Source organism: Culex pipiens, chromosome 3 (genome assembly GCF_016801865.2).
Source record: "Culex pipiens pallens isolate TS chromosome 3, TS_CPP_V2, whole genome shotgun sequence".
Lineage (NCBI taxonomy): Eukaryota > Metazoa > Arthropoda > Insecta > Diptera > Culicidae > Culex > Culex pipiens.
Genome location: NC_068939.1, coordinates 94,576,741 through 94,590,485, shown reverse-complemented (window position 1 = coordinate 94,590,485; position 13,745 = coordinate 94,576,741). Strand labels below are relative to the sequence as shown.

General features: G+C 38.7%; 2 protein-coding genes across 2 annotated transcripts; one reads left to right on the top strand and one right to left on the bottom strand.

Moving 5' to 3' along the window:
• Positions 1 to 6,062: 6,062 nt before the first annotated feature.
• On the bottom strand, positions 6,063 to 6,785 carry LOC120422685 (uncharacterized). The gene is made up of 2 exons (XM_039586195.2): positions 6,630 to 6,785; positions 6,063 to 6,513 (listed from the first exon to the last, which is right to left on the bottom strand). Exons 1-2 carry the CDS (start codon positions 6,674 to 6,676, stop codon positions 6,111 to 6,113), a joined length of 450 nt encoding a protein of 149 aa, XP_039442129.1. The 5' UTR covers positions 6,677 to 6,785; the 3' UTR covers positions 6,063 to 6,110.
• Positions 6,784 to 7,578, top strand: LOC120422684 (DNA polymerase epsilon subunit 4). The gene is made up of 2 exons (XM_039586194.2): positions 6,784 to 7,188; positions 7,252 to 7,578. The coding sequence occupies exons 1-2, from the start codon at positions 6,885 to 6,887 to the stop codon at positions 7,512 to 7,514; spliced, it is 567 nt and encodes a 188-aa protein (XP_039442128.1). The 5' UTR covers positions 6,784 to 6,884; the 3' UTR covers positions 7,515 to 7,578.
• The last annotated feature ends 6,167 nt before the right edge of the window (positions 7,579 to 13,745 follow it).

The following is a 13,745-nucleotide window of genomic DNA, read 5'->3' as shown; positions in this document are numbered from 1 at the left end:
CTCCGTTTTCCTCTCCCTTTCTCTCTCATTCCAGACAATGAAGCTGAAGTAATTTTAATCGATTATCTTCGCCCACCATCACAACCACCTTCGCGGAGGGAAGCCGCGCCCGCAGTGAGGAGCAATCGAAAACGAATGGGTCAAGAGCCCGCCAGCAGCAAAAATGGGAATGTATTCTTGGCCCACACCCTTTCTTTTCGTTTTCGGCGGATTCGCACTGCGCGTATTCCACGGCGCGTGCCACGTGTTTGGTGGAGACATCGGGCCTCATTGGATGGATGGACGGAAACTTCTGGCCAGGCCACTGCCCGAGGGTCATTCGGTTGATCTGAGGGACGTGTCACGAAATCATCACACTTTGAAACCTCGTGATAAAAACTTGTTTTGTTTCATTCGATTTCTATAAGAAGAAAAAAATCAAGCTGTTATATTTTGCTATTTTTATGAAAAACAAACAAATTCGGTAGGGTAAGGACAGTCTATCAAAAAGAAAAACGGAGATATATTCTATTACATTTGAGTCAGGGAACGGTTGTTTAAAGGATCGAGTTGAGATTTTTTGTCTTCAAAAAACTATCCATTGCAAACTCATCGACACCATCTGATGGAAGACAGAAAGCGTGAATTTGAGAATTTGCAACCGCTTTCTTTATGTTTCACAAATCACAAAACAAAGAAAAGGGCAGATTTAAAATCACTTTTCAAAACATTTTATTTATTATAATAAGAAGCACCTTTGAAAGTCTAGAAGAAAGCAAACAGCAAAAACGGCAGTTGCTTTTCTTTTTCCTAAATCAATTCTTATTAACAATAATTTATAGAGTAATGACGTTTTCCTTTAACCGTGAAATCAGATAATGGTAGCAGCATTATTACATTGTTTAACCACGAGCAGAGCATAGCAAAAGAGACGAACACCGTTTTGTTCAAACTGCTGGAGACCAACGGGGTTGCGTTAACGATGTTTAGAAGTTGATTGCTTTCGTTGCATAAAGTTGACCTGGTGGCGCGAGGAACTTTCACAAAACCCGTGAATACATGTTACATTTGATGCGAGGATATTCATGAATAAATAAAAAAACAACACACAAAAGGTCAAATAAACAGCACAGCTGAAAACTGAACTGAAAGGAAGAAATGATGCTGATAATGAAGAAGATAGCTCCTGTAATTAGTAGATGTTATTTGAGAGGAAAGCAGAACAGAACAAAATCATTCACACGTCATAGGGTAGTGCACGAGACTATTACTTGAACCCCGCATAGATGGTAAGAGTTCTAAAACTGATGAATGAAAATAAAAGATTATTTTTGTATGCGAGCATACTGGAGGGTTCCTCAATTCACAAAAGATATCACCATCCATTCACATTTTCTATGTCGATCAGCTCAAATGTTCCAAATTGATCTGGGAATTCGTAATAAAAAAGGCGAAAATGATGAAAAATTTAGGAAATGCATTTGGTAATGCAATCAATCACTCCTATTTGACTAATATGGGGTCCCTGCACTCGAATTGCACAAATACTGAATCTTTTGAAACCTTTGTATACCGTCATCAGGTCAAACCAAAACAATGTTTATTGATACCTTTTGGGCCTGAGTCACCATGCGCCTCCTCCCATGCTTTATATGGGAAAAATCTTTTTTTTCTCAAAGAGCTATTTTCACGTATGAAATAAATAAATGAATCGGACATCGTGAGTAACCAAACGCCTAATGTCCCATTCCCATTTGAAACTGCCGTGGAGAAGAATTGGTGATGAACACAAAAAAAGTGTTTTTCTCTGAATACTTGATTTCTAGATTAAATTTTCAAAAGGTCTTATCTGCATAGGAAACCCATGACTCATATCTCGGATTAGTTTTCAAAAAACCGTAAGAGCCATTGGTAAACAAAGTCCTTTTTGCATCGGTATTCGACCTACTTACGAAAAACCAATATCAAAAATGTTCGAGATTGTTCATCTACACGTCCTTCAAGTGCCCCAAACTTAAAATAAATGAAATTTTGTTTCATTTTCGAGAAAAACGAAAATTAGTGTCAGAGGTCACGGTGGTTCTTACAGCATTTTGAAAACTCACGCGAGATATCGTCGCCATCGTGCTAACTTGTCGTACGTACATTTTGGGCCAAATTGAGTTAAGAACGCCATTTTGTGCAGCTCACAATGCCTCACCTTTTGACCTTCACAGATCGCCAAAATTCGATTTCAATCCTGAGATATTCAACAAAAACCGAAAAAACTCCGTGCATTTTTGTCACTTTACATATGAAAGTAGTTTCAATCTTGTCGTGCTATCTTGTCACTCCATGAAAATTTATGTAAGTGCGACAAAAGGCCAAAGGGATTTCAGGCCAGGAAAGTCAGGATGCGTTTGACGCACGTACAAGTTAGACTACCGTAAACATTTGTAATTATAACTCGGGACTCCAGCAACCAACTTCAACCAAACTTTGGAACAATGCACAGAATGGTCAGCCAAACAAAACTTGTTTGTTATTGTTTACATTGCGTGCTCTCGTTTTTGAATATTCAAGGTCAAACATTAAAACGCGTTTTTCTCGGAACGTCAAAATGGCGGGTGCGACAAGATAGCACGACGACGTCGATATGTTGGATCAGAAGATTCAAGAAAAATGTTTGAAATTCAGGGAAAAATGTGCTATTTCTGAATACCCCTTGATTCAAGAGGTCTATTCCCGTACTGCAGAATTCTGCAATTCTGCACAAAAACGGCAGCAGAACGTTCCCGTACTTTTCTGCAACAAAAGTAACTTTTCTCTCAGGTAGAACTTCTGCAGTGAGAGAGGTAGAAGTTGCAGCGAAACCGTTCCCGTACTTTTCTGCAAGCTCTCTCTTCTCTTTCTTGTTGAAAAGTTACTGCAATTTGGTGTGATGGATGTTGAGTACACGCTTACATAAAATTTGCAAGTTGGGTGAAATCAAGCATTTTATTATTAGTTGTAATAATAAATGATTTTGGGGTAGTTTTTTTTTATGTCTGGTTTTATTGAAAACGATTTCAGGCTTAGTTCATTCATGTAAATGATAAAGCGATTTTTTAGTGTTTTTTTACCTGATAAAAACGGCTAGTACTTCAACAAAACAAAATGTACTATAAAAACAAATTGTTTTAAAAACTTTTAAAAGACATATTTCTTTTGAGTTTAATAATTTCAAATAAATATTTGTTTAGGAATAACTATTGATCTTAAATTGATTTTGAATTCAGTATATATTTAGTAGTGTTAAAATAATAGGTAAATTTAATTGACAAATTACATTTTGCCAATTGGCAATTTACAGATTGGAAATTTGGACTGTATCTATTTTATTTATGTTTGAGTTTTAAAATTTTTGGTTAACAGAATTTTTTAGTTTTACTTATTTTTGAAATTATTATTTCTTTAATTTTCATTCTTATTATTTTTAACTGTTGCTTTTGAATTTTTGGTATTCTGAACTCATAAATATTCAAACTTTTGTTTTTTTATTTCGATTTTTTTTTCAACCTTTATTTTTTTATTTTGAAATTTCAAAATTAAGATTCTTTTGAAATTTTAAACATTTTGAAATATTTAGTTTACAATTGTTTGAATTTTTAAGCTTTGAATTTGTGATTTATTACTCTTTTTTATATTTTTCTGATAAAATTAATTGCATTTTTAAATTTCTCAAATATCTGATTTATGTTTTTTGAAAGTTTCTCAATTTGAAAATATTAGTTTTTTTTTTATATTTTTAATTATGGATTTCTTAATTTCCAGGTTTCCTAATTTAAGTTTTTCAAAAAATTTGAGTTATTGATTCATTTTTTCAAATTTGTCAATTTTGCTGCGTTGTTCTTTCATGTGACATCCAGTCATAATTATTTACGTTATTATGAATAATCTTTCAAACATTCTGCAATTAAAACATGTGGTTTTGTTCCCTTCTATATAAAACCTAATTTGTAAAATAATTATTTCAGTTACTAAAAAAATAATACATCCTTGATTTTTAAATAAAACGTTGTACTGCATAAAAAATAAAATTCACGTTATAGAGGTAAATTTCTTTCAATTACTTTTCTGTGAACCATTTTTTTAATATGTTGAAAAAAAACTTTAATACCCAATTTAAGTAAATCCGCTCAACTGTGTACAATATTGCAGAAAAAGTACTGGAACGCGCTACCCAGGCAAAAGTTTTGCGGTTTCTCTCCTTGCAGAACTTCTGCAAAAGAGAGAGATGAAGAGAGTGAACTGAAAAGTACGGGAACGTGCTGCAAAAAAGTGACTTATGCTGGCTGCAGAATTCTGCAGAAGCTGCAGAAATTCTGCAATTCTGCAGGTACGGGAATAGACCTAAGGATTGGTTTAGTTTATGGTAAGTTTATGTTAGTTTTAGGTTAGGTTATGTCTCCTTAAAAAAAATTCTCATTGTACCTACACTGAGCAAAAATCCCACGGCTTATCGAAGTGTTCTACACATGATCTGACCCTGCTGTACAGAGCACTCAAATATCAATCGCAAAACACTTGAATTTTGGGCACCAAAATATACTGTCATTTCAATAGCAAAACACTTGAATTTGACGTGTTGCGTCACATGAAATACTATATTATATTTATTGATTTTAAATAGCTTTTCTTTCTATAATCAATGCATGTTTGCATGTAAAAGAAATGGATTTCGATTTTTTTTTAAATAAAGAAGATGTTGCGCAATTAATTTTTTTGGCTGCTTTTATTTTCTAACAACTTCAAAAACAACTTGGTGTGTAAAAATTCTGTAATTTTTTTCGTGCCTGCTTCCTGGGAGGTTCCTCAGCGTCGGCGAGTGAAACACCGGTGCCGGCGGAGATAGAGGCCACTGGAGAATCTTCTTGTTGATGCGGAATTCTCTTTGGTGGAACCGCGGTGGTTCCATCGACTCAAACTGTGCCTTGACCATCCGAATGACGCATAGCTTGGCCCCTGCATCCGAATCTTGCTTCTCACTGGCACCGCTTCCTGGTTCGGCATCTGCAGCTCTTTCGCATCCTTCCTGTGAATCATACAAAATACATCCAAAAATCAAAACAAAACCCCACAACAAAAATTCTCTCCCCACTCACCAAATGGGTCCGGAAAGGAACTTTATCACAAAAGTTGGCTTCTATCCGGGAATCCGGGAGACCAAGCCCTTCCGCTGGCCATACGGAGCTCGAGCCCGAGGACGCAGTCTTGTGGCGATGCTCATCTTCGCGGTTACAAACCGGGCAGGCAATTTACTGAACTGGAACATGGCGGCAGCGAATTCCCGCGGTCTGCGAAAAACGAACACACCGGACGGCCAAAACTTTCAAATGAGGAAACAAAGCAAAGTCTCATGAAGCTGTCGCTAAACTGCATTTCAAATCAAAACAAGATCAATTTCAAGTGTTTTCCTCATCACTTTGAATAGTTCAACACAGTGGGGCAAATTCATGAGCAAAACACTTGAAATTTTTGAGCCACACGAATGAAAATAAGGTGTCAAAAAATACCAAAAAGTCAATCGCCAAAACACTTGAATTTAATAATGGATTGGATTGAAATTGAAACACAAACAAATTAGATCTAAGATGCGGTTTAATTGAATCATTCAAGTGTTTGGGCACTTGGAAAAAAAGGGTGGCGTATTTTCAGTGATAGTGTTACAAAATTGATAAATCATATACTTTTAAAATTATAAGAATGAACAGTGTTTAAATCACGAATAGCAAACTAAAGCTGAAGAGTTACAGCTGACCACTTATTATGTAAATCAAATGTAATTATTATAACAAAGATTCAATATAGAATATTTAATTTAAAAAAAAAGGAGGATTTCTTTGGGTCATGTTGGGTTTGGGAAGTGTTTTTTAAGTGAAGAACATAATGCATTTTAAGCCCTTGAAGTTCACGTTGGCGCTAGGGAAGTGCACATTTTGCTTGCAAGTTCAAAGTGTTTTGAAAGCATCGACAAGAACGGTGGAAAATGCCGTTTGGTTTCTTACATGTTATTCCCGAGCAAAAATCTTTAAGCAGTCATCAACAAAATGTTTAACACCAACTGTCGCTGCATTTGTTCTAACTTTATTTGCTTACATCACAGCTTGCGCCTAGTACTCCAGCCCAAGTGCCTTCATTCGCTGCTCGATTTCGATCGTCGGCAGACCGTGCTCCTTGTTGTAGTGGTAGCTCACCACCAGCTGTTTCTCCTCCAGACCGGGTATGTGCTCGTACAGGGACTTTTCCAGGCTCCGGTCGATATCGTTCTCCTCACGCAGCACGCAAAAGTAAAGCATAAACACGGCCATGCTGGCGATCACCACGTACGGCTGGTACCAAGGCATGTCCTCGTTGTCCTGGCCACTTCGGGTGTGCTCGGCCCTCCACCGAGAGGCCGGGCTGTTGAAGTACTGCAACGGTTTGTCGTTTACGGGTTTTGGTTCATTTGGGTTGACCTTTGGGGTTTGTGTGGCCAAGCATCGTGAAATCGTTTGTCGTGACAAAAGCCGGGTTCTGTGCAAAGAATACCATAAAAAAATATTTCAGTATCTGGTACTGCGAGGGTTAAATTCTATGAGCATTGCACAATCTTGAGAAAAACTTTTTTCTTGAACTAGATTGGTACTTACGTGTGGCGCAGTTTGGACAATGATTGTAGAAAGATAATTTGAGACATATCAACTGCTAAACTCTTTAAATTAGTGATCTTTTTCCAGATTTAAATTTTAATCTTGCACAATGTTTGTTTTTATTTTGGAACTTTTCTGTTTTATTTACTTTCCGGTATTTGACGTTTGACAGCAATAACACAACAAAAACGTAACGCGTAACGCGTGTGATGTTTATGAAAATTTGCGCCAAATTCTCCTAAAAACAAACTAATCATGGAATCGGAAGGCACCACTTCAGGAAATCAGCCGGAAACAATCGTTGAAAATCCTGTTATACCCGAGTCCGAGGAGATCGATTTCGGCGATGACACATTCCCAGTTCAGACGGTAACGGAACAGGAGAAAGAGAGCGATGAAATCCAACCCGATCAAGGGGAAACGGAAGCTGAAGGAGAGAACGACGTTGAAACGGAAGAAGCACCCGAAGAAGAGTTAATCGAAGATACGGAACTAGAAGCGGACTCAGCCGAGCAACCAGATGACCAGCCTACAAAAGAGGCAACATCCGCTAGGAAAGGTAACTTCAAACCTAATAAATTTAAACTAATAATTTCACATTTGCTGACGATCAAATTTGTAGAACCGACCGAGCCGCGTCTAGTCCAGTTGCCGCTCAGCAAAATCAAGCAGATCATGAAGCTCGACCCGGACGTGAACATCGTGTCGGCGGAAGCCATCTTCCTGGTGACCCGGGCCGCCGAACTTTTTGTGCAGAATTTGGCCAAGGAAGCGTACACGCATACGGCGGCCGGCAAGAAGAAAACGATCGCAAAGCGGGACGTCGACATGACGATCGAATCCGTCGATACGCTCATGTTTCTCGAGGGAATGATGAACGTGTGATTGTCACGGATGCCGAAGATTGTCGTTGTAGTATCGTTATCAAAGACCTGAATTTAATTTTAAATCTTGTAAGACGCTAGTTATTAAAATATTTAGTTTCACCAATGGGTTTTAAAGTGTTGTGAGAAAATTCCGTTAAAATGTTTAATTGGGATTTACAATTTAAGAGCGAGTTTTTCACCGATGTGAAACAGGTCGTATCGAGGTGCTCCGATTTGGATGAAACTTTCAGCGTTTGTTTGTCTATGCATGAGATGAACTCATGCCAAATATGAGCCCTCTACGACAAAGGGAAGTGGGGTAAAACGGGCATTGAAGTTTGAGGTCCAAAACACATGAAAAATCTTAAAATTGCTCGCATTTCCGTAAAACTTCATCAATTCCAACTCTCTTAGATGCATTCGAAAGGTCTTTTGAAGCCCTTCAAAATGTGCCATAGACATCCAGGATTGGTTTGACTTTTTCTCATAGCTTTTGCAAATTACTGTTAAAAATTGATTTTTTTAAAACCTTAATAACTTTTGGAAACAGCCTCCAACACCCATTCTCCCATAGGTCAAAAGTTAGGGAATTTCATGGACTATAAGCCTACGGTATTAACTTTTTGGCCAATCGCAGTTTTTCTCATAGTTTTTCGATTTTTCTAGAACAAACATTTTACAACGTTAGTTTTTGCCCTGTAGGCCAAGAAGACGGCACTTTTTGGTCTCAATTTTGTCATATTCGGAATCCTCGGTCAATTTCACGTAAGTTAGAAGTATTGGAGTTGTAATTTTGATTTAAAAAATAATTAAATAAAACATTTTTGAAAAAAGAAATAGATCTTATTTACCCTATAATCAATACGTCAAATGTTGTATCAAGTAGGCGAAAACTTGTTTACCCCTAATCCGACAAAATTCTAAATAATATTTTAATTAATTCTAAATGGCATTTTTTCCAATCAAATTCAAAATTCCAACACCTCAATCTAATGTAAAATTTTCTGAGGATTCCGAGTATGTCAAAATTGAGACCAAAAAGTGCCGCTATGGAGGCCTACAGAGCAAAAACTAACGTTGTAAAATGTTTGTTCTAGAAAAATCGAAAAACTATGAGAAAAACTGCGATTGGCCAAAAAGTTAATACCGTAGGCTTATAGTCCATGAAATTCCCTAACTTTTGACCTATGAGCAGTTCTCTAGGATTTCGGTCATTCGATTTTTTTTGTATTTTTTAATCCGACTGAAACTTTTTTGGTGCCTTCGGTATGCCCAAAGAAGCCATTTTGCATCATTAGTTTGTCCATATAATTTTCCATACAAATTCGGCAGCTGTCCATACAAAAATGATGTATGAAAATTCAAAAATCTGTATCTTTTGAAGGAATTTTTTGATCGATTTGGTGTCTTCGGCAAAGTTGTAGGTATGGATACGGACTACACTGGAAAAAAAAATACACGGTAAAAAAAATTTGGTGATTTTTTTATTTAACTTTTTATCACTAAAACTTGATTTACAAAAAAACACTATTTTTAATTTTTTTTATTTTTTGATATGTTTTAGAAGGCATAAAATGCCAACTTTTCAGAAATTTCCAGGTTGTGCAAAAAATCACTGACCGAGTTATGAATTTTTTAATCAATACTGATTTTTTCAAAAAATCGAAATTTTGGTCGTAAAAATTTTTCAACTTCATTTTTCGATGTAAAATCAAATTTGCAATCAAAAAGTACTTTACTGAAATTTTGATAAAGTGCACCGTTTTCAAGTTATAGCCATATTTAAGTGACTTTTTTGAAAATAGTCGCAGTTTTTCATTTTTTTAAATTAGTGCACATGTTTGCCCAGTTTTGAAAAAAATATTTTTGAAAAGCTGAGAAAATTCTCTATATTTTGCTTATTTGGACTTTGTTGATACGACCTTTAGTTGCTGAGATATTGCAATGCAAAGGTTTAAAAACAGGAAAATTGATGTTTTCTAAGTTTCACCCAAACAACCCACCATTTTCTATCGTCAATATCTCAGCAACTAATGGTCCGATTTTCAATGTTAATATATGAAACATTTGTGAAATTTTCCGATCTCTTCGAAAAAAATATTTTTGGAATTTTCAAATCAAGACTAACATTTCACAAAGGCCAAACATTCAATATTACGCCCTTTTAAAATGTTTGTCTTGATTTGAAAATTCCAAAAATATTTTTTTCGAAAAGATCGGAAAATTTCACAATTGTTTCATATATTAACATTGAAAATCGGACCATTAGTTGCTGAGATATTGACGATAGAAAATGGTGGGTTGTTTGGGTGAAACTTAGAAAACATCAATTTTCCTGTTTTTAAACCTTTGCATTGCAATATCTCAGCAACTAAAGGTCGTATCAACATAGTCCGAATAAGCAAAATATAGAGAATTTTCTCAGCTTTTCAAAAATATTTTTTTCAAAACTGGGCAAACATGTGCACTAATTTAAAAAAATGAAAAACTGCGACTATTTTCAAAAAAGTCACTTAAATATGGCTATAACTTGAAAACGGTGCACTTTATCAAAATTTCAGTAAAGTACTTTTTGATTGCAAATTTGATTTTACATCGAAAAATGAAGTTGAAAAATTTTTACGACCAAAATTTCGATTTTTTGAAAAAATCAGTATTGATTAAAAAATTCATAACTCGGTCAGTGATTTTTTGCACAACCTGGAAATTTCTGAAAAGTTGGCATTTTATGTCTTCTAAAACATATCAAAAAATAAAAAAAATTAAAAATAGTGTTTTTTTGTAAATCAAGTTTTAGTGATAAAAAGTTAAATAAAAAAATCACCAAATTTTTTTTTACCGTGTATTATTTTTTCCAGTGTAGTCCGTATCCATACCTACAACTTTGCCGAAGACACCAAATCGATCAAAAAATTCCTTCAAAAGATACAGATTTTTGAATTTTCATACATCATTTTTGTATGGACAGCTGCCGAATTTGTATGGAAAATTATATGGACAAACTAATGATGCAAAATGGCTTCTTTGGGCATACCGAAGGCACCAAAAAAGTTTCAGCCGGATTAAAAAATACAAAAATTAAAATTGAAGAAAAAAGACCGATTTCGTAGAGAATTGCTCCTATGGGAGAATGGGTGTTGGAGGCTGTTTCCAAAAGTTATTAAGGTTTTAAAAAAATCAATTTTTAACAGTAATTTGCAAAAGCTATGAGAAAAAGTCAAACCAATCCTAGATGTCTATAGCACATTTTGAAGGGCTTTAAAAGACCTTTCGAATGCATCTAAGAGAGTTGGAATTGATGAAGTTTTACGGAAATGCGAGCAATTTTAAGAATTTTCATGTGTTTTGGACCTCAAACTTCAATGCCCGTTTTACCCCACTTCCCTTTGTCATAGAGGGCTCATATTTGGCATGAGTTCATCTCATGCATAGACAAACAAACGCTGAAAGTTTCATCCAAATCGGAGCAACTCGATACGACCTCTAGAACAAACCGAGCAGAATCTACAAATACTGCCTCTTAATGGGACTTGAATCGACCCCACGACTTCTGGATTTGAAACCCCAGAACGTCGCAAGTCGATACCCATCCCCTACAGGTCAGGATTCCCAGTGAGAATTTCGACTCTTTGATGCATGGGATTCTGACTTTGCCGAACCAGACAGGAATCGAACCCATGTCCATCACGTTCCGTTTATAATGTGAAACACGTAACCTCACGGTCACGGTAATTCGCAATTTTCAGTGTAAGAACGGGCCTTGACCGATCTTATGCACCATGTTCCCGACGAACACGCACTGCCCTTACACCTACATCTCACCCTTGCTCTGAGTCAGTACGAGCAACACGCTTTGAATGTTCGTCAGGGATGGTATTTTCTCATTTCCTCGCCGATGGTCGAGGGCTTTTAGATATCGTCCCTCGCTCAAATCTTCAAATTTACGTCGTTCTCCCAAAACTGCATCAAGAGAGCGAAGCGAAAACGACGCCGATGAAATAGCGAGCAACGAACATACCGATGCGTAAGACGGAAAAAAATCTCTCACACAGCCAGTCCCCTCGCTCAAAAAGCAAGAGAAAGAGCAATCGTGAAATTCTCTCGCCCGTAAGCCCTGTAGAAATGAGTTCATTTGTGTGCGTGAGCTCCAGTGTATGTATACAGCAATTTCGTGTGCGTGTCTCTCCGGTTGGAACGATAGTTCCATCGGAGCCAGCGATAGGGTATTTCTCGTCGATGTGATGGGCTTTCGATATTCGCGATAGCAAGCCGACCATCACTCGGCTGCGAAAGAGAAGAGAAGTTTTAAGAGACGAGGAACGCACCGAAATATGCATCAATGATAGTGCGATGGTGATGGTTTACCTACCCTGATGTTCGTGCCAGGCATGCACACCTTCTTTTCCGGTTACGCATTTTAACTCGGCCGGGGGTGGTACATTACGTAGGGTTTGATGTAAGTATAAGCGCCTAACCATCTATAGTGTGCCTATCAACTTTCATTAAAGCAAAAAATGTTTTATTTTTAGTTTGAATTTAAAAACTAGTTGTTTTTTTTACTGTGTTTTGTTTTCTCCTGAAATCTTTCCTAGTGTTGAGTCGTGTTTATCTGTTGCTATTTCTTTTGTCGCGGTGTTTTGTTACAATATTTTGGTCCTTACTTACTTTACTTTTACTGCTCGTACAACCTCCGGGTCATGAGCTGTCTCCAGATGCGCTGCCACTGAACTCGGTCTTGGGCTGCTACTCTCCAATTCCGACTCGGAACTCCCACACTTCTCAGATCTTCCTCCACTTGGTCTAACCACCTCGCACGTTGCGCCCCCCTCCGCCGCGTTCCAACCGGCTCCGAATTAAACACCAACTTCACCGGATTGATAGTCTGGTTCGGTTGGCGCGCATCCAGCGCGTCCGGCATTCTTGCGACGTGTCCGGCCCACCGGATTCGGCCAGCCTTGGCGACCTTCCGAATACTTGGCTTGCCGTAGAGTTGCGCCAGCTCGTGGTTCATCCTTCTCCTCCATACAGTGTTCACACGCACGCCGCCAAAGATCGTCCTAAGCACTCGCCGTTCGAAAACTTCAAGCGCTTGCAGGTCCTCCTCGAGCATCGTCCACGTCTCGTGCCCGTAGAGGACGACGGGTCTTATCAGCGTTTCGTACATGGTACACTTTGTACGCCGGGAAAGGTGACCAGACCGTAAGGTCTTGTGGAGTCCGTAGTAGGCACGACTACCGGTGATGATACGCCTCCGAATTTCTCTGCTGCAGTTGTTGTCCGACGTCACAAACGATCCGAGGTACACAAACTCCTCCACAACCTCGAACTCGTCGCCGTCGATCGTCACGCTCGGTCCTATGCGAGTCCTAAGGGACTCGGTTCCTCCTGCCAGCAGATATTTCGTCTTCGCCACATTCACCTTCAATCCAACCTTATCCGCTTCCCGCTTCAATTCGGTGTACCGCCTGGCCACATCCTCGAACGTTCTGCCGACAATGTCCATGTCGTCGGCGTAGCAGATGAACTGGTTGGACCGGTTGATGATCGTGCCCCGCATGTTGAAGCCCGCCCGCCTCATTACACCTTCAAGCCCAATGTTGAAACAGAGGCCGGAGATACCGTCGCCTTGTCGCAGTCCCTTGCGCGATTCGATCGGGTCGGACATCGCTCCCGAAATCTTCACGCTGCACCGTGCCCCGTCCATCGTCGATTTCACCAGTCTGATCAGCTTCCCGGGAAAGCCGTTCTCGTACATGATCTTCCATAGCTCTTCGCGATCGACCGAGTCGTACGCGGCTTTGAAATCGATGAACAGGTGGTGCGTTGGGATCTGGTACTCGCGACATTTTTGGAGGATTTGGCGTAGCAAAAAGATTTGGTCCGTCGTCGATTTCCCCTCCACGAAACCGGCTTGGTACGTCCCAACGAAATCCTTTGCTCGCTCCGACAGACGACAGAAGATGATCTGAGACAGCACTTTGTAGGCCGCGTTGAGAATAGTGATGGCTCGATAGTTCTCACATTCCAACTTGTCCCCCTTCTTGTAGATCGGGCATATTACTCCCTCTTTCCACTCCTCCGGTAGCTGTTCTGTGTCCCAGACCTTGACTATCAGCCGGTGTAGACAGGCCGCCAGCTTGTCCGGGCCCATCTTGATGAGTTCAGCACCGATACCATCCTTACCCGCTGCTTTGTTGTTCTTCAGCTTCTTGATGGCATCCTTAACTTCCCTCATCGTGGGTGCTGGCTC

Coding starts and splice junctions, on each gene's coding strand:
- LOC120422685 (XM_039586195.2), bottom strand. CDS start 6,676: ATGTCTCAAATTATCTTTCTACAATCATTGTCCAAACTGCGCCACAC. Junction 6,514..6,629: donor TTGTCCAAACTGCGCCACAC/GTAAGTACCAAT, acceptor TTCTTTGCACAG/AACCCGGCTTTTGTCACGAC.
- LOC120422684 (XM_039586194.2), top strand. CDS start 6,885: ATGGAATCGGAAGGCACCACTTCAGGAAATCAGCCGGAAACAATCGTT. Junction 7,189..7,251: donor GGCAACATCCGCTAGGAAAG/GTAACTTCAAAC, acceptor TCAAATTTGTAG/AACCGACCGAGCCGCGTCTA.